This window comes from Phyllobates terribilis, unplaced genomic scaffold (assembly GCF_046119375.1).
Source record: "Phyllobates terribilis strain yellow unplaced genomic scaffold, ASM4611937v1 Scaffold_9__5_contigs__length_417890890, whole genome shotgun sequence".
NCBI classification, from domain to species: Eukaryota; Metazoa; Chordata; class Amphibia; order Anura; family Dendrobatidae; genus Phyllobates; species Phyllobates terribilis.
The window spans coordinates 94,141,979-94,162,184 of NW_027362769.1; the positions used below are offsets into that span (position 1 = coordinate 94,141,979).

At 42.2% G+C, this 20,206-nt stretch overlaps 1 protein-coding gene across 3 annotated transcripts in view; it reads left to right on the forward strand.

The window, feature by feature from the left end:
* PDE1A (phosphodiesterase 1A) overlaps positions 1–17,468 on the forward strand; it is a 550,086-nt gene extending 532,618 nt beyond the window's left edge. For all 3 annotated transcript variants that reach the window (XM_073646788.1, XM_073646789.1, XM_073646791.1), the window contains exons 13-14: positions 2,647–2,834; positions 16,976–17,468. In XM_073646788.1, coding sequence (XP_073502889.1) covers positions 2,647–2,834; positions 16,976–17,028 — 241 coding nt within the window. In that variant the 3' untranslated portion in view covers positions 17,029–17,468. The remainder of the gene's footprint in view (positions 1–2,646; positions 2,835–16,975) is intronic.
* Positions 17,469–20,206: the final 2,738 nt, after the last annotated feature.

The following is a 20,206-nucleotide window of genomic DNA, read 5'->3' on the forward strand; positions in this document are numbered from 1 at the left end:
AGTGGTGGAAAAAAAATATTTAGTCAGCCACCAATTGTGCAAGTTCTCCCACTTAAAAAGATGAGAGAGGCCTGTAATTGACATCATAGGTAGACCTCAACTATGAGAGCCAAAATGAGAAAACAAATCCTGAAAATCACATTGTCTGATTTGGAAAGAATTTTTTTTTCAAATTTTGGTGGAAAATAAGTATTTGATCAATTACAAACAAGCAAGATTTCTGGCTCTCACAGACCTGTAACTTCTTCTTTAAGAAGCTCCTCTGTCCTCCACTCGTTACCTGTAGTACTGGCACCTGTTTGAACTCGTTATCAGTATAAAAGACACCTGTCCGCAACCTCAAACAGTCACACTCCAAACTCCACTATGGTGAAGACCAAAGAGCTATCGAAGGACACCAGAAACAAAATTGTAGCCCTGCACCAGGCTGGGAAGACTGAATCTGCAATAGGCAAGCAGCTTGGTGTGAAGAAATCAATTGTGGGAGCAATAATTAGAAAATTGGAAGACATACAAGACCACTGATAATCTCCCTCGATCTGGGGCTCCACACAAGATCTCACCCCTTGGGGTCAAAATGATCCCAACAATGGTGAGCAAAAATCCCAGAACCACACGGGGGGACCTAGTGAATGACCTGCAGAGAGCTGGGACCAACGTTACACAGGCTACCATTAATAACACACTACGCCGCAAGGGACTCAGATCCTGCGTGTCCCCCTGCTTAAGCCATTACATGTTCGGGCCCATCTGAAGTTTGCTAGAGAGCATTTGGATGATCCAGAAGAGTATTGGAAGAATGTCATATGGTCAGATGAAACCAAAGTTGAACTGTTTGGTAGAAACACAACTCGTCGTGTTTGGAGGTGAAAGAAAGATGAGTTGCATCCAAAGAACACCATACCTACTGTGAAGCATGGGAGTGGCAACATCATGATTTGGGGCTGTTTCTCTGCTAAGGGACCAGGACGACTGATCCGTGTACAGGAAAGAATGAATGGGACCATGTATCGTGAGATTTTGAGTGCAAACCTCCTTCCATCAGCAAGGGCATTGAAGATGAAAGGTGGCTGGGTCTTTCAGCATGACAATGATCCGAAGAACACCACCAGGGAAACAAAGGAGTGGCTTCGTAAGAAGCATTTCAAGATCCTGGAGTGACCAAGCCAGTCTCCAGATCTAAACTCTATAGAAAACCTTTGGAGGGACTTGAAAGTCCGTGTTGCCCAGCGACAGCCCCAAAACATCACTGCTATAGAGGAGATCTGCATGGAGGAATGGGCCAACATACCAGCAACAGTATGTGCCAACCTTGTGAAGACTTACAGAAAACGTTTGACCTCTGTCATTGCCAACAAAGGATATATAACAAAGTATTGAGATGAACTTTTGTAATTGACCAAATACTTATTCTCCACCAAAATTTGAAAAAAATTTCTTTCCACATCAGACAATGGTATTTTTCAGGATTTGTTTTCTCATTTTGTCTCTCATAGTTGAGGTCTACCTATGATGTCAATTACAGGCCTCTCTCATTTTTTTAAGTGGGAGAACTTGCACAATTGGTGGCTGACTAAATACTTTTTTTCCCCACTGTAGTTTATGTTGTGTCCTGTACCACAAAAATGTTTAAAGGGATGGTCCGATTAGGTAAAGCCCTCTATAAATATCTATCTTTAAGCCCTTACCACTTTTGTTATTAGCTTTAAAATGTTTCCTACTCTTCTCCCAATCCTGCTATTCCCTACATGTGTTTTTTTTTTACTTTGCTTCCTCAAATAGGATGTAACAGGATGCTGGGGTTGCACTTATTTCTCCACAGTTTCTATCAGTGATATACGCAGGGTGAGTGACCGCAGCGCCACCCCATGATGACAATCCATTAGAAGCTGTGGGGCGGCGCTGTTGTCACTCATCCTGCTTATATCACTGATAGAAACTGTGGAGAAGTAAGTGCAGCCCCAGCATCCTGTTACATCCTATTTGAGGAAGCAAAGTAAAAAAAACACATATAGGGAATAGTTTTTACTTTGCTTCCTCAAATAGGATGTAACAGGATGCTGGAGCTGCACTTACTTCTCCACAGTTTCTATCAGTGATATAAGCATATCCACACATTGAACCGTGTGATATCCGCATGTACAGATGCAGTGATGCGGATGGTACGCGGTCCAATGCAAGTCAATGGCGGCGATTACGCTGCGTGTCCGCAAAATTAATGGACATGCTGCGTATTTTTCCGCAATGATAATGACCATAGGGCGCTTATTACCAAGCGTTTTTTAAGCGTTTTCGCTGCGGAAATTCCGCAGCAAAAACGTTTGAAAAGCGCATAGTGGGCACGCAGCCTAAATGTGCTACCATGGCCCGCAGCATCTCCAGAATTGCCTCCCATCCAGCATATCTGGGTCGCCATGATACTGAAAAAATTGTGATGTTTTGAAAACTTTGTTGCTATTTTTCATTATTTGCAGATCAGTAACATGTCTATCCAGCCTATGATTTCCATAATTCTTTATGGAGATTAATTTTCCTTCTTGGTTGCAATTTCAATGTTGAGGATTTTTGCTTGTATATAATCAACCTTTAGAATTCTAGTAATATATTGGCATCCACATGACAAAATCGCATTATTTTCTTTTACAGCCTGAATAATTCTGATTTTGGACGTGGTACTGATGTACAGAGGAAGCCCAGTGTTCGCACGCCACCAACTGATGGAAGCCCTACAATGGATTACTCTTTGGCTACTGTAGATTTACAACATTTCAAAAAGAATTTGGTTGAAATTATTCAGCAAAACAAAGAGCGATGGAAAGAACTGGCAGTACAAGGTATTACTAATCAGTATGAATGCATCATTATGGCTACGTCCACATGGGTCTGGGCATTAGCTCAGTGCTTTGCAGCGCTGTGGTCCTGGGTTCAGTTCCCTCCAAGTACAACATCTGCAAGGAGTTCGTATGTTGTCCCTGGTTTATAGACAACTAAGTTTTTTTGAAACGCTGCAGTGTTTAAGAGGAAACCATATTTGAAAGAGAAGCTGGGCGTGAGATGACTATTCCGAGAGGCAGCTTTCTGCAGGCTTCTCCCTATATACACAGATAGTGAAAGACCTTTTATTCTAATTAGGCAGGTGGAGAGAAGCCAATGGGGATCTGACTCTTGAAACCAGGGCTGTGGAGTCGGAGTCATGGAGTCGGAGCCCATTTTGGTGGAGTCAGACTCGGTCTAAAATGGACCAACTCTTAAAATATATAATAAATTGGGTACAGTAGTTCAATGAAGTTTGTGGGGAATAATTTTTCATAAGAATTTGGGAAAGTTATGAAATGTCCTATTCCTGATCTAAGGGTCTAGACTTTTAGCTTAGATGAATCTGTGCTACAGTAAATTAATCACTGAAATATGAGCCACGTATAAGGTAGTCGGAGTTGGAGTTGGAGTCGGTGTCATGGAAATTGAGGAGTCGGAGGTTTGGCTTACCGACTCCACAGCCCTGTTTGAAACAGTCACCTTGTCCCAGGCTGATCTTTCAACTGTTTTTCTCTTAACCACTCCAGTGTTTCAGAGCAAAGCATAGATACCAAGAATTCTGGCTATGCTCTCTGATTCATGCTGCCTGTGGTTTGAGCAACATAAATTATGTGACAGATTCCCTTTAATAAATAAAATTCACCTTTATCTTATCAGCAATAAAGGATTGGAATCCTCCCTCTTTGTCACACTTCCAGTATTGGTATATTCACCTTTTGATGTTGGTATTAGTCCTACTTAGGGATTGAAGCAATCAAGTTTTTACTTGATTCCAGAGGCAATCAATTACATTTACATAATGAATTTATACTTGAACTCTTAGGGTTTGTGTTGACCAATAACACCTTCTTGTTTAACGATAGAACCTTCCACCAGCTCAGGGGCACTGCTATGGGCAATTCTTGTGCGCCCACCTATGCAAATCTATTCCTGGGCTGGTGGGAGGAAACCGAGGTCTTCACAGAGAAAAGACAGAATTATATGGCTTGCATCGAATTATGGACAAGATACAGTTATATGAAAAAGTTTGGGCACCCCTATTAATCTTAAGCTTAATGTTTTATAAAAATTGGTGTTTTTGCAACAGCTATTTCAGTTTGATATATGTAATAACTGTTGGACACAGTAATGTTTCTGCCTTGAAATGAGGTTTATTGTACTAACAGAAAATGTGCAATCTGCATTCAAGCAAAATTTGACAGGTGCATAAGTATGGGCACCTTTATCATTTTCTTGTTTTAAATACTCCTACCTACTTTTTACTGACTTACTAAAGCACTTTTTTGGGGTTTTGTAACCTCATTGAGCTTTGAACTTCATAGCCAGGTGTATGCAATCATGAGAAAAGCTACTTAAAGTGGCCACTTGCAAGTTGTTCTCCTGTTTGAATCTCCTCTGAAGAGTGGCATCATGGGCTCCTCAAAACAACTGTCAAATGATCTGAAAACAAAGGTTATTCAACATAGTTGTTCAGGGGAAGGATACAAAAAGCTGTCTCAGAGATTTAACCTGTCAGTTTCCACTGTGAGGAACATAGTAAGGAAATGGAAGAACACAGGGACAGTTCTTGTTAAGGCCAGAAGTGGCAGGCCAAGAAAAACATCAGAAAGGCAGAGAAGAAGAATGGTGAGATCAGTCAAGGACAATCCTCAGACCACCTCCAGAGAGCTGCAGCATCAACTTGCTGCAGATGGTGTCACTGTGCATCGGTCAACTATACAACGCACTTTGCACAAGGAGAAGCTGTATGGGAGAGTGATGCAAAAGAAGCCGTTTCTGCAAGCACGCCACAAACAGAGTCGGCTGAGGTATGCAAAAGCACATTTGGAGAAGCCAATTTCTTTTTGGAAGAAGGTCCTGTGGATTGATGAAACCAAGATTGAGTTGTTTGGTCATACAAAAAGGTGTTATGCATGGTGGCAAAAAAACACAGCATTCCAAGAAAAACACTTGCTACCCACAGTAAAATTTGGTGGAGGTTCCATCATGCTTTGGGGCTGTGTGGCCAATGCTGGCACCGGGAATCTTGTTAAAGTTGAGGGACGCATGGATTCCACTCAGTATCAGCAGATTCTTGACGATAATGTTCAAGAATCAGTGATAAAGTTGAAGTTACGCAGGGGATGGATCTTTCAGCAAGACAATGATCCAAAACACCGCTCCAAATCTACTCAGGCATTCATGCAGAGGAACAATTACAATGTTCTGGAATGGCCATCCCAGTCCCCAGACCTGAATATCATTGAACATCTGTGGGATCATTTGAAGAGGGCTGTCCATGCTCGGCGACCATCAAACTTAACTGAACTGGAATTGTTTTGTAAAGAGGAATGGTCAAAAATACCTTCATCCAGGATCCAGGAACTCATTAAAAGCTACAGTAAGCGACTAGAGGCTGTTATTTTTGCAAAAGGAGGATCTACTAAATATTAATGTCACTTTTCTGGTGAGGTGCCCATACTTATGCACCTGTCAAATTTTGTTTGAATGCAGATTGCACATTTTCTGTTAGTACAATAAACCTCATTTCAAGGCAGAAACATTACTGTGTCCAACAGTTATTACATATATCAAACTGAAATAGCTGTTGCAAAAACACCAATTTTTATAAAACATAAAGCTTAAGATTAATAGGGGTGCCCAAACTTTTTCATATGACTGTATATTGATTACATACTAATATTCTGGAAGGGACCCAAGGAGAAATTTGTTGAATTCGTTATTGAACTTAATGTAAACTCATTGGGCCTCAAATTTACTTATGAGATTGAGCGGACTAATTTGCCATTTTTAGACATAATGATTGCTAAGCAGGACAACGGCACAATACATACTACAATTTTTCGTAAACGCACGGCCACAAATTCCCTTCTTCGGTGGGAGAGCCACCATCCTCTCCCTCTGACGAAGGGAATACCAAAAGGGCAGTACATTCGTTTAAGAAGGAATTGCTCCACTGAAATAGAGTTTGTACAGCAAGCTAAGGAGATGAGAGAGATTTAAAAGGAGGGGATACCATGATTGGGTCTTGAGAAGGGCATACCAGTTCGCCTTGAAACAAAACAGAGTGAATCTACTAACCCCGAAAATGAAAGCGAGTCCTGCAATAAGGAAAGAACCAATTAGATTGATAACAACATATGATAATGATGCCCCATAAGCAAGGGTGATCATAGAGAAATATTGGGGTATCCTAGTCATGGATGAAGATTTGAAAGATATAGTTGGGACAAGAGCACAAATAACCTATCGTAAAAGTAAAACGATAGGAGAGAGGGTGGTAAAAAGTCATTTTGTGCAGCCAGTAAAGGATAGGACATGGTTGACTGTTAGACCAAATGGTTGTTACCACTGTAGTGGATGTGTAGCCTGCCGTAACGTCAAAACGACTAAGACATTCATAAGCAACATTACGGGGGAATTTTTTGAGATTAGAAACTTTATTAATTGCAGGACAAAATTTGTGATCTATAAAGCAACATGTATTTGTGGGAAAGAATGAAAGGAAAAACCATATGAGAGATGAGACGAAGAGTAGGTGAGCATTTAAATGATATTGCAAATAATAGAGACATGCCCGTTGCAAAACATGTAAATCTGGAGCATAGAGGAGATCCTAGTGTGATGTCATTTATTGGTATTGATTGTGTAAAGACTAATGATAGAGGAGGGGACATGGATAAGATTTTGCAGCAAAAAGAGGCTAGATGGATTTTTCGGTTGGACACAATGACCCCAAAAGTCCTTAATGAACAACTTAACTATAGCTGCTTTATTTAAGTAAAATCCCCTCTCTCAATAGTTATGTTTATGTAGGAGGTCCTTTTCCTTGAAGCAGTCAGAAATCATGTTTTTAAAGATTTTTTTGAGCCTTGGTAGGTTATAGGTATGGCTATTATGTAGCACCCCGAGGGCTCGGCTGCTACAGGGGTATTGCACCTCAAACCAGAGGTGTGATATTCCACTCCCGGGTAAGGATGGAGTGTGGACTAGGGCTCAGTAAGCTGCATGCACCACACACACCCCATTTCCGAGGGACAGCTCAACGGTGCTCCCACTAGACAGAAGTGCAGGCACGACAGCATCTGTTCCTGGCTGGAGTGGGGAGGGGGAGGAAAACCCAGTGGTGTAGGAGCAGATAGGGGTGGGTCTCTGGGCATAGGTAGGAGCCCATTGGTTGCTAGTCACCTGGGCTCGGGTGTTAGAAGGAGGTATAAAAGGTGGGCACCATCTTAGAACAGTAGTCAGTGCAGTGCAGAGAAGAAGTCAAGAGTGAGAGGAGAAGACAGGAAGCAGAGCCCCTGCATGGGCTCTGCTCCGCAGGCAGGCCTTGTCAGGAGGCCGGAGCCTGAGAGAGAGAGAAAGGAGAAGGAACAGAAAGGACAGTAAGAAAGGAAGCAAGGAACAGGAACACAGAGAAAGGTCCAGAGACACGAGTGAAGAAGGAACCCTAAGAACCCACGAGATAACGGGTGAAGGGTTGGCAGAGCAGGGTACCGGAACCCAAATTGGTGGAGGCGACTAATCCTCAGCCAAAACCGGAGGTTGTGACCACATCTTGGTGCGACCCCTCACTACATCCACCAGGAAAGCATACCACATAGGGTCAGGGAAACCGGAGAGAGGTTTCGCCGACAGAAGGCCCGAGGAAGCTGGACAAAGGTGGGTCACTGGTGGGGACGGCCAGAGAAAGGAAAGGAAGGGAGTCCTGTGCCACGCTCTGGAATTGCCTGGGAGTTGGTCGAGCCCCTTGCCTGGTGGACGCAGCACGGCTTGGGCAGTCACCGCCGGTACCAAGGTGACTAGGACCAGTAAAGAACTGTGAGTAAAGCATTGGAAACTGCAACCACACGTCTCTGTGTTTCATCGCCGCACCAGCACCATTAGTACTGGGACGCTCACACCATCACTCCCATCATCCACACTAGCTGCCCTGAGGCAATACTTCTCCCGTGGGGAGTTATCCCATACTCGGCTGCGCAAACTACATCAGCCTCAGCGGTCTGCAGCGCAGCGGCGGTCCCCACTGACCGCAATCCACGGGTGGCGTAGTCGGACACTTATTATAACACCAATAGACTGCCACTGGTTTGACCACCCTGGGCACGGACCGGGTCACTGCCACACGGAGACTACAACCCCCAGCATCCTACAACAGGCCCGGTTCCGGGTTCCCCAGCACAGGCCCAGGGGGCGCGTCAATTACACTGTCCCCGAAAAGGAAGGGAAATTGTCGGATGAGCATGTGTTAATAAATGGATAAAATAAAAACTGTAACATATTAGATTACCCCTTAAATATGATATAACCATCTGATGCACTTTATGAGAAATACACCACTGGCTTATTAACAATAATGCCCCTTGGAGGTCTCCTCTCCTCGCTGTTATGGATCCGGGTGGTGGAACCTCTGTGATGAGATGCAAGAAGGGACCAGAGGGGCATGACTAAGTGCCGACTTGGACCGACCCTGGTAACACGGCGGCTTAGTCGACTTCATGAACCAGGGAAGGACTGGGCAGGTGGACCAGGTGCCACTCTGGGACCGACCTTGAGTAAGAGCAGGCGACTCCCACGGGTCAAATGGCTGAAGCTGACAGGTACAGAGGATGAGCACGACAGGTAGCCAGACAGGTGATCCAGGTAGGCAAACAGGCGGGCACAGCAGGTAGCCAGACAGGTGAACCGGGTAGGCAAGCAGGCGGGCACAGCAGGTAGCCAGACAGGTGATCCGGGTAGGCAAGCAGTCGGGCACAGCAGGTAACCTGACAGGTGGTCCGGGTAGGCAAGCCGGCAGGCACGGCAGATAGACAGGCTGGCGGACACGGCTGATAGATAGGCAGGCGGGCACGGCTGATAGATAGGCAGGTGGGCACGGCTGATAGACAGGCAGGCGTGCATGGCTGATAGACAGGCTGATGGACACTGGAACCTGAGGGCTGAGGAGAGTGTTAGCACACAAACAACAACCTTGCACAGGCACCTCCATATTGGAGGAGGTGCTTTAAATAGGAGTGGTCCTCCGGCCATTGGCCGGGGACTCCTTAGGACGGCGCGCGCGGCCCCTTTAAGAGGGAGTGCACGCGCCCTAAGCACAGTGCCCAGGAAGCTGGGCACGGTGCAGCAGGGGAGCAGGAGGATGCCAGACCGGGGCAGTGAGGGGAACGGCGTCTCTGCCCGGCAGGAGGCAAAAACGCCGACGCTACACTCGCTAAATGTCATCCATGATATGTGTGTAGAAGCGAGATTGAATATAAGTAAGCGACATAACTGCTAAATGTTATCCCTCTTATATGTGCAGAAATGAGAATGAATAAGTAAAAGCTCACAACATTGGTGAATAGCTGGTTGTAATGATGAGCTTAAGTGGGAGTAAAGCGCGACATAGTGGATCAGGTGACTGGAGAAAGGCGGTCACATGATCGGGCGGCCCCACGTGGATGGAGATAACATAAACATGAAAGTGACATGGTGCGGGAGGTACATGACCGGAAGTCATGTGATCGGGCGGCATCACGTGACTTAAATGTCACATGAGCGGAACGCGGAATGATTAGATAGAGGTAAAAGGGCTGGGGAGGAGTATTGATGGCCAAGTGGTGTTCCCTAGAAGTAGATTAAGATGGATGGGTGCTGAAACGAGCGCTAAGGAAAGGTGGTATCAATAATCTAATACCGGAAATCTCGCAGGCTCCACCCCGGAAATGAGGTAGGAAGCCGGTAAATGGTGGGAATAGGAAACTTATTTAAGTAAGGAAAGCGGAATGTGTGGGTTATCTCCTCATACATTTTTTCTGAAGGAAGTGGTGGCAGCATTCTGCAAATGAAGAACACTCACCACTGTGAGGTTCTTGGAAATATTTTTTCGTTTTGTTAGCACTGTTGGAACTTTAAGATCACTGAGTTACTATTTTTCTCTGCAGCATATGTGCCTTCCCAATTACCAAACAGACTCCCCTGATGACTTCTCTGAAAAGAGAAAGAAACACGTTGGGAGGGTCTTACATGGGACAAAGCATAAGGTATACTTGGGTACTGCCCTTGCGAGGGCGGGAGCTACAACCTGGGGCACGACAGGGTAGTATTAGTCAAAGAAGACAAATATATGGGCATGAACAACAATCCCTGATGGTGTCTGCAAGCAAAATGGGTGAGATCCACACATGTTTTTCCTTCTAATAATGCACTTTTAAGCACTTTTTTATGAATAATGATGTTAATTGACAACCAGGCCAAGTGAGATTTATTTCTGATGTGGTTAATGTAGGATCATAATCTATGTCCGGTTGTTAATGAGGATGCATGCTTATCGGATCCATGTTGATGAAGAATAGTATAGTTTTATATGAAGAAGTAAAAGTTATGTTTTAAAAGTATCATCAAGGCTATATTTGTTGTATTAGTCCTACTTAGAACAATAGTTCTACAAGTGTCATTCACTGCCTAAAATACTGCATGCTTGATCTTGCCCCAGGAAGAAGTCGACAGGCGAAACACAGTTGGGGAGTAACTAGGATACTGCATGTGTGACTTACTGTTTATGTGTGTTTTTAACGCATTATTCTTGTGAGTATAGCGATATTAAAAAACAAAAAATAAACAGTTGGAAGTTATTTATTCGATAGTGCTGCTCTATATCCAGCTGTTCTTTAAGGGAAGTTCATGACAGTATCATTGACGGTAATCGCTTGTTGAGCTACTGATCTCAGCAGGACTTAGAACAATATCGTTGGATGAATACACTGATGCTAGAAGTCTGATGAAGAGGGAGAGTCCTAGATAATGTGGATTCTGCTGGAAAGATCACAGATGCAGGAAAGTTGTATTTCATCTGTTTTTACTGCAAAGCGTGTTGAATGGGTTTTTTGAACTTTGCTTAGCTCCAATCTCACTGGTGTCCTGGCAATGGAAAGACTAAACAATTATAATGACATATTAGGTTCTCTTTAATACCTTTACAACCTGTGAAAGATATATCCGTACTGGTGAGTGCTGGTTTCCCCTCTGTGACTGATATGTCAGTCATTATGATCTTGCGATCGCTGACCATGAACCCATAAGATAAGCAGCAAAGCCCATCTGTTACACACAGTCTGTGCCTGCTGCCGTTGTGGGCATCTTAAAAAAACTATAGGTACGTTTTTATTATAGAGCTAGTATTAATATGAATAAGGCCTTTAATAATGATAAGATATAACAGACGGAGATGTTAGGATATTTTGTATTTGTCAGCATCATAGAACAATGAAATGTAATTAACTGGATACATAAAAATCATGCAATGTCGTGTGACCCTTTTCCGTGTAAATAAAATTACAAGGACCCTGTCTGTAAACTGTGCTATAAATAATTAATATTACAAGTGACTTTTATCCACACAAACAATAACTACAGCAATAAACTATATGACTGTAATAAAAATCAGGAAGGGGCAACGTCATGGGCTACATAAACTGCAGGATGTGATGACGGCTGAGACCGTGTATGACAAAAATCAATATAATGTCTGTCCGGTCCTTCTATGAACCCTCTTATAGGGCATTGTGATTACTGCCTGGTTGCCCGGCCTCTGAGCTCAGCAATGAAATAATACTGGTGAAGGATTAGTCACATTGGCAGAGCAAAGAAATGCAGACCACCAGTGCAGAACATGCAGAATCCTCAATAACAGAATATTATAGTACTTAGCATTAGAATAGGATGTAATGTACTATACACCATATGGGGAAGCGTATTTGGATAGCTATTCGACAATGGATAGGAGATAACTTACTGATCAGTGGGGGTCCAACCGCCATGACCCCCAGTGATCCTGACATAGGGACACTGAACCCCAAGAATAGGGCTCTGCCGTCCCGTCTTGAGTGGAGTGGAGATGCACATGCTTGATTTCTGCTTTAGTCATTTTTTATAAGACTTCCGTATTAAGCCAAGTATAGGGTTTTCTACATTTTTCAACAAATTATTTTTCGTAAGAGACTTTTACAAGGGATTTCTGGCTCAATATACTTTAAGATTTTATCATAGTGTTACTTAGGAAACTGTTAGGGGAAGGACTTCAGTGGAGTACCAATATGGCCGACATGGGGTGTTCGCTTCTGGCCCCAGCTGCCATTACAATATAATTTGCATGCTGTGACCACATCTTGTGGGTAGGGCAATGGGGAGACAGAGCGCCCCCTTCTGTTAAACTACTTAGATTCCGCGGTTGCTATTAACCCCAGCTTCTAAGGGATTACAGTGCAGCTGTCACCTGTAGTGTACGGAGCGGGATGAACCCTGAGCCCCCTCCATACACTACCGTTCAAAAGTTTGGGGTCATTTAGAAATTTCATTATTTTTTAAAGAAAAGCACATTTCAATGAAGCTACTGTAACATTAAATGAATCAGAAATACACTCTATACATTGTTAATGTGGTAAATGACTATTCTAGCTGCAAACATCTTGTTTTTATTGCAATAGCTACATAGGTGTATAGAGGCCCATTTCCAACAACCACTACTCCAGTGTTTTAATGGTACATTGTGTTTGCTAACTGTGTAAGAAGGCTAATGGATGTTTAGAAAACCCTAGAAAACCCTTGCACAAGTATGTTAGCCCAGCTGAAAACAGTTTGGCTGATTTGAGAAGATATAAAATTGACCTTCCTTTGAGCTAGTTGAGAATCTGGAGCATTACATTTGTTTGTTCTATGAAACTCTCAAAATGGGCAGAAAAAGAGAACTTTCATGTGAAACTCGACAGTCTATTCTTGTTCTTAGAAATGAAGGCTATTCCATGTGAGAGATTGCCAAGAAACTGAAGATTTCCTTCAACGGTGTGTGCTACTCCCTTCAGAGGAGAGCACAAACAGGCTCTAACCAGAGTAGAAAGAGAAATGGGAGGCCCTGCTGCACAACTGAGCAACAAGACAAGTACATTAGAGTCTCTAGTTTGAGAAATCGACGCCTCACAGCTCCTCAACTGGCAGCTTCATTAAATAGTACACGCAAAACGCCAGTGTCAATGTCTACAGTGAAGAGGCGACTCCGGGATGCTGGCCTTCAGGGCAAAGAAAAAGCCATATCTGAGACTGGCTAAAAGGAAAAGATTAATATGGGCAAAAGAACACAGACATTAGACAGAGGAAGATTGGAAAAAAGTTTCATGGAAAGACGAATCAAAGTTTGAGGGGTTTGGATCACACAGAAGAACATTTGTGAGACGTAGAACAACTGAAAAGATGCTGGAAGAGTTTCTGACGCCATCTGTCAAGCATGGTGGAGGTAATGTGATGGTCTGGAGTTGCTTTGGTGCTGGTAAAGTGGGAGATTTGTACAAGGTAAATGGGATTTTGAATAAGGAAGGCTATCAATCCATTTTGCAACGCCATGCCATACTGTGTGGACAGCGCTTGATTGGAGCCAATTTCATCCTACAACAGGACAATGACCCAAAGCACACCTCCAAATTATGCATGAACTATTTAGGGAAGAAGCAGCCAGCTGGTATTCTATCTGTAATGAAGTGGCCAGCGCAGTCACCAGATCTCAACCCTATTGAGCTGTTGTGGGAGCAGCTTGACCGTATGGTACGCAAAAAGTGCCCATAAAGCCAATCCAACTTGTGGGAGGGGCTTCAGGAAGCATGGGGGGAAATTTCTCAAGATTACCTCAGCAAATTAACAGCTAGAATGTCAAAGGTCTGCAATGCTGTAATTGCTGCAAAGGAGCATTCTGTGACCAAAGCAAAATGTGAAGGAGAAAATTATTCTTTCTAATAAAAATCATTATTTCTAACCTTGTCAATGTCTGGACTATATTTTCTATTCATTTTGCAACTCATTTGATAAATAAAAGTATGTGACCCCAAACTTTTGAACGATAGTGTACGTCTCATCCACACTTCTGCTCTATAGATATGGCAGATGGGTTAAGTGGCACGTCTCTTTTAATAGTTTGGGAGCATTTTACTACATGTACTTATAGAGGTTGTCCACTACTTTTACATTTATGACCTCTACTTAGGATAAGTCATCTAATCGTCCGGGGTCCGACACCCAGCAACCCCACCAATCAGCTGTTATCGATGACAGTGGCCGCCAGGCGATAGTACTCACTTGCAGAGCTGCTCCGTCTACTTGTAGTGGCCGCCGCAGGGTACTGCACATCCACCTTCTATTGACTTGAATAGGAGGCTGTTGTGCAGTACCAAGCCTCGGCCACTACAAGTAGACGGAGCAGCTCGGCAAGTCAGTAATAACAGCTGATCGGCGGGGGTGTCGGGTGTCAGACGCCAGCCAATCAGACATTGATGACCAATCCTAAGGATAGGTCATCAATTTAAAAGTAGTGGCCAATCCCTTTAAGTGTAAGACTACAGTATAAAACACCAATTTAATTAATCTCTCCCTTCATATTTAGGACCATGTGACACTGTGACCGAACTGTTCATTATTGTCAAAGAGTTGATCTAAGAGTATTGTAATTATTATAGGTAGATCTGTAGTAATCAAGTCTCGTCTCTAATGAGGACAATTACCAATCATCCTTAATAACACATTATTGCGACATGATGATGAGGAGTAAAGTGATCACATAGCAATAGATCAAATTCCCGTCTTGACACAGGGTCATAAAACCTGTATTAGAAATATAATTTCCTTTCAAACAGAAGGAACTATAAAAGTGACATATGGCTCTATAATTAGTCTGCTTAGACTTGTAGAGCGTAGACTTCAGGCAGAAGGAGAGACTGTAAGAAGAAACCATCAATGCTTCAAGGCTGGTCTGGAAAAGTACAAATCTCTCCAAAGAGACTCTCTGGCATTTACAACTATAGGGTAATGTGCTCAGTTGCAATTATCAAGGAGACAAAAAGCCATCTGCAGTCCATTAGTGCTCGAAGAATACACATTGATATGATTGATAAGGAGTCAGGTTACCTCTTACCTTCTGTGAGCAAACTACCGCGGATTGCTGAATCAAATGGAAACATATTTTACTAGAACAATGCCGAGGCCAAGATGGAAAATCACTGATGTCATCGCCGCGTTTAGTCCTGGCTTACTGAAAATAGGATCATTCTGAAATGATTTTGTTTAATTTAAATACTGACTTAAAATGAGATGTTAAAGTTGTTTTCTTGGGAAAAAAAAACAAAACTTCCCAGAAATAGAAAAGTCTTGAGATGAGCAGGATATAAGTGCTGCTGGGTCTATTTTTGGTCCTAAAATGTTGATATATGTTACAAAGTTGGAGTAAGTCGTTGCAGCCCACAAATTAGTGTACAACAAAGTCCTAATATAGTGGAATAGAGTACAATAGTAACTCAAAATCTCTATAGCTTATCAGTCCAGATTTTAGGATTATATAAGCCATAATCATCAACATGAACAGAAATAAACACTTGAAATAGATCGCTCTGTTTGTAATGACTCTATATAATATATGACTTTCGCTTTTTGTATTGAAGAACTGAAATAAATGAACCTTTTGATGATATTCTAATTTTGTGAGATGCACCTGTATATTATATGACTTTTTCTTTTTCTGCATAGTTTGTCCTTTTCTCTTTTTCATATTCCAGAATTTCCTACTATGCAGAGTGCTCTCCCTGATATTGCTTAATGATCATGTTTCTACAACAGGTTTCTCTTATATCAGCATCTGGCTGCAACATTTTTGTCCAAGAAAAAAATGCAAATTAAGAGGCAGAATTATCAGTTTGTGGCAGAATTCTTCAGTAAAACTGTTTGAAATGTTGCAAAATTATTGAGCAACTCGTAGTTAAGCAAGGATTTATTTTGAGAGTTTTGTCTTTTTAATGTCAGCTTCTTTTCCTTTTTGAAGTGAGTAGAGCTTAGTCAGGAGAGGCCAGCCGAACACAGCAGAAAAATCATAATTTATGCCACAAGAATAGGGTAAATTACAACAGAAATGTACTCCAGTAAATGATTGGAGTACATGTAGTACGCTGGTACACGGCAGCTGAGGTTCAAGGTGTCATGAAAATGCAAGAAAAAATGTAACAAATGTTCAATGCTAAACACCTTGTCTGCAAAGCTTCTAATATAATTACAAGATTAAGGGGTTTTCTCACAAAAGTATTCTTGACCATCCCATGCATCTAAATAGAGTAATGGTAGATGCACAGCGGCTGTCCTTCGCTGGATGCTGAGAGTTGATTTTCTTTTGACACATCATAAAACATTTAAAATGTTTTAAAGGGAATCTGTCACCAGGTTTTTGCTATGTAATCTGAGAGCAGCATGATGTAGGGGCAGAGACCTTGATTTCAGCGATGTGTCATTTCCTGGGCTGCTTGCTGCAGTTTTGATAAAATCCCAGTTTTGCAGATCTACCACTTCTCAGACTGCGAAGTTGTGTATAACCCCGCCAACACCACTGAGTAGCAGCTTTGTGGGTACACTGTGCATAGGCAGAAAGCAGGTTTACTAGTCCTCTTGATAAAATCACAGTCTTATCGACACAGATTGGCAGCTTTCTGCCTATGCACAGTGTACTCAGAAAGCTGCCAATCAGTGGTGTGGGCGGGGTTAAACAGAGCTCAGCAGTCAGAGAATTGGTAGATCTGCAAAACTGTGATTTTATCAAAACTACAGCAAGCAGCCCAGCAAGTGACACATCGCTGGTATCAGGGGCTCTACCCCCATATCATGCTGCTCTCAGATTAGATGGCAAAAAACAGTTGACAGATTCACTTTAATCTGCAAGGAAAGCTTTTATTGATATACATGTACACAAATAATTGCCAAGAAACATGTAATTTGTTTCTTAAATTTGACACATTTTGCGATGTCACACCCGTTTTCAAAAGGTTGGCATAAAAAGCGTAAAAACACATAGCTTTATCACCTGATATTCACTACCTTTTTTTTTGCACAATTTGTGAATGAAGCTTAATTTTTCTGAAATATTTTCACTTTTTCATTGTAGAAAGAAATTTGAAATCCATAAACAACAATGAAGAAAGCGAGAGAGAACTGTGAAATCTGAACCTGGGGAAAAGCATAATAATCAATGATAACTGGAGGCAGATTCTAAGAGGAAGCACAAGAAGGAGGAGAAGAACAAGAACGTGCGGCCCAACTACAGTGACACTGGAGAAATGAAGCATTGTATACCGTACATTTATCTTCAGAATTCATTACCCAGGATTAGAAAACTAGGAAAAGACACAAATCCAAACACAGTGAATGCAGTGGCATGGTGGGATTTCTGTAGTAGATGATAATTTATGAATATATCACATATACACAAAATCATGTAAATATCAGGGGCATGTAAATAGTTTGTTGACCTATGCACTCATTTCCTTTATAATTTTTCCAAAAACTTTGACACTAGGAAAATCTGTTTGTTTTTCTTTGTTGTTCCCTGTGGACATCATCACTTTTTCAGACTGTTAATAAAACTTTGTTCATTTTGATTTATGTGTTTCGATTAAAGTTTTTTGTTGGCAAAAATAGCACAAAAATTACCAGACTGGCCTTTACTAGATTACTAGGTGAACTAGTGCAACGCCCCTGACCGCACATAAATGTATGTACTCTTCTGGCGACAGCTTACCGCCCAAAAACCAGAAGAAAATCATTGAATTAAACCAACCTAATCTGTATGTCCAGATTAAAGGGAACTTCTCACCAAGTCAAAAGTGGCCAGATTTTGCTCTTATTTTATGATCTCTGCTCCCCTGAGTATTCGATTTTAATTTTTTTAATTCACCATGGGGGTTCCAGAGATATGGAACTTTTTGTTTAATGTCATTTTTCATAGTCTCTACTAAGGGTGTGTGGCTCACAGTATTTTCTGGGGGGGTGTCTTGGGGGGGCATGTTCTGAATAATTACCCTGTGAGCCGCACTCCCTTAGTAAAGACCATAAAAATTATCACTAAATAAAAAGGCCCATTTCTCTGGAATCATATGGCGAATTGGAAAAAAATAAAAATGACAGAATACTTAGGGAAGCATTGGTAACAGCACGGCTCCTTTTGACATGGTGACAGGTCCCCTTTAAGTCGCTCTAAGTCTGCATTATTACAGCGGTACTCTGAATGAAAATCCTCAACAAAAGCATAAGTACAGATGTTTGAACTGAATGGGCCAAAGAACTTTAGACCATGGCTGAGATGACCTTAGGTCTATATTGTGTTTACTTAAATCTAGGATGGTAACTGAGGCAAAAACATGGTTGCAGAGTTTCTGGAGAATTAACTTAAAGGGGTTGTCCAGTGGCGATAACTATCCACTTAAAAATATCCACAGGATAGGTGATAACTTTTGTCATGAGTATCCCTGTCCAAGATGACCCCTTTATTTCCACAAAAAAATTGTAAAAAAGGGAATTAAATGTAATTGAGATTTTTTTTTTTAACTAGTTTCCAACAATTTCTTAGTTAAAATTATGAATATCAAAGACTGACCGTCACTTCCAAACAGAAAAACTGGTGTGAACAGGTGCAAGCTAAGAGAGCCACTTCCATATGTAACTAACAAATTAAAGCTGCACTCTGTGACGCTATAGCATTGCAAACATGGAATATATGAAATTGGAATTGCATTGCTGCTATAGAGAAAAATGTAAAATGAAGATAATTAGCCCATAAATTGGCCAAGAATTATGGCTCTCACAATTTAGGGGGTTGTTCCTCAATAATGTAATAAAAGGTGAACTGAGGACTACAGACTGACAGCACATCATGGTTTACTTCTACACTAACAGCTTCTTATCTCTAGCAGGTAAATGAATAAATAATGAGAACCTGCACTGATAGCTCATTGGTTTTGTTGGGTTTTAATATTCCCTTAGGCTATGAGCCCACGATGCAGAAATACTCCAGACTTTTCCTGAGCGTTTCTACATCTCCCTGGCAGAAAAAACGCATTCGGATTGTACATGCGTTTTTTCAGCTAGGGACAAGCGTTTTTCACGCGTTTTGCACATGCGATTTCGGATGCGGATTGTCAAGCGCTTTCCAAGCGATTTTAGCATCACTTGGAAAAGTGCTTGACAACTTGGTCACAACCGGCGTGGATTTTATATAGTGTGACCAAGTTAGTTAAAAAAAAGAATAAAAATGGTAAAAAAAACAACAAAAACATTATACTCACCTTCTGATGGCCCCCAGTCTCCTTATCCGATGCGTCCGGTCTTCCCGGTGTCTCGCGGTGGTGTAAAAGGACCTTCCATGACGTCATTTAGTCATGTGACAGATCACGCGACTGCCGACGTCAGCGGTCGCATGACCTGTCACATGACTAAATGACGGCATGGAAGGTCCTTTTAGACCATTGCGAGCCGCCGGGAAGACCGGACGCATCGGATAAGGAGACTGGGGGCCATCAGAAGGTGAGTATAATGTATTTTTTTATTTTAAATTCTTTTTTTACAGGTACTATGGTACCCGGGTCTGTAGGAGAGTCTCCCTTTCTCCAGACCCGGGTACCATCCGCACATTGAATCGCTTAATATCCGCATGTGCACATTTAGTCATGTGGATATTAAGCGATTCAATGCAAGTCAATGGCGGCAAAAATGCCGCGATTACGCAAAATAATTGGTAGTGCTGCGGATTTTTCCGCAATGATAATCCGCAGCGGAAATTTCCGCAGCATGTGTGCACAGCACATGCGGATTATCATTGCGGAACATGGCAGGCCTTCTACCAAGCGTTTTTTAAGCGTTTCTGCGGTGGAATTGCTAAAAAAAGCCACATGGTGGGCACACAGCCTTATACTATTTTCCCTATGCATCTAAACATGATTATCAAATTCTAAGCAATCGTGGAGAAATGGCCGGACGTGACAATCTTTTTGAAAATAAATCCTGAACAAAATGGTGCCCCGTGTTTAATGTCCCTTAAAGGAAATCTGTCACCAGTTTTTTGCTAACCCATCTGAGAGCAGCATAATGTAGGGGCAGAGACCCTGATTCCATTGATGTATCACTTACTGGGCTGCTTGCTGCAGTTTTGGTTAAAAACAGTTTTCTCTGCAGCAGATCTAACAGTTCCCTGAATGCTGAGCTATGTATAACCCTGTCCACACCACTGATTGGCAGCTTTCTGGGTACACTGTGCATAGGCAGAGAACTGCCAATAAGTGGAGGGGGTGAGGTCGTACAGAGCTCATGAATATGGAGGACTACATGGCAGCAGGTTTACTAG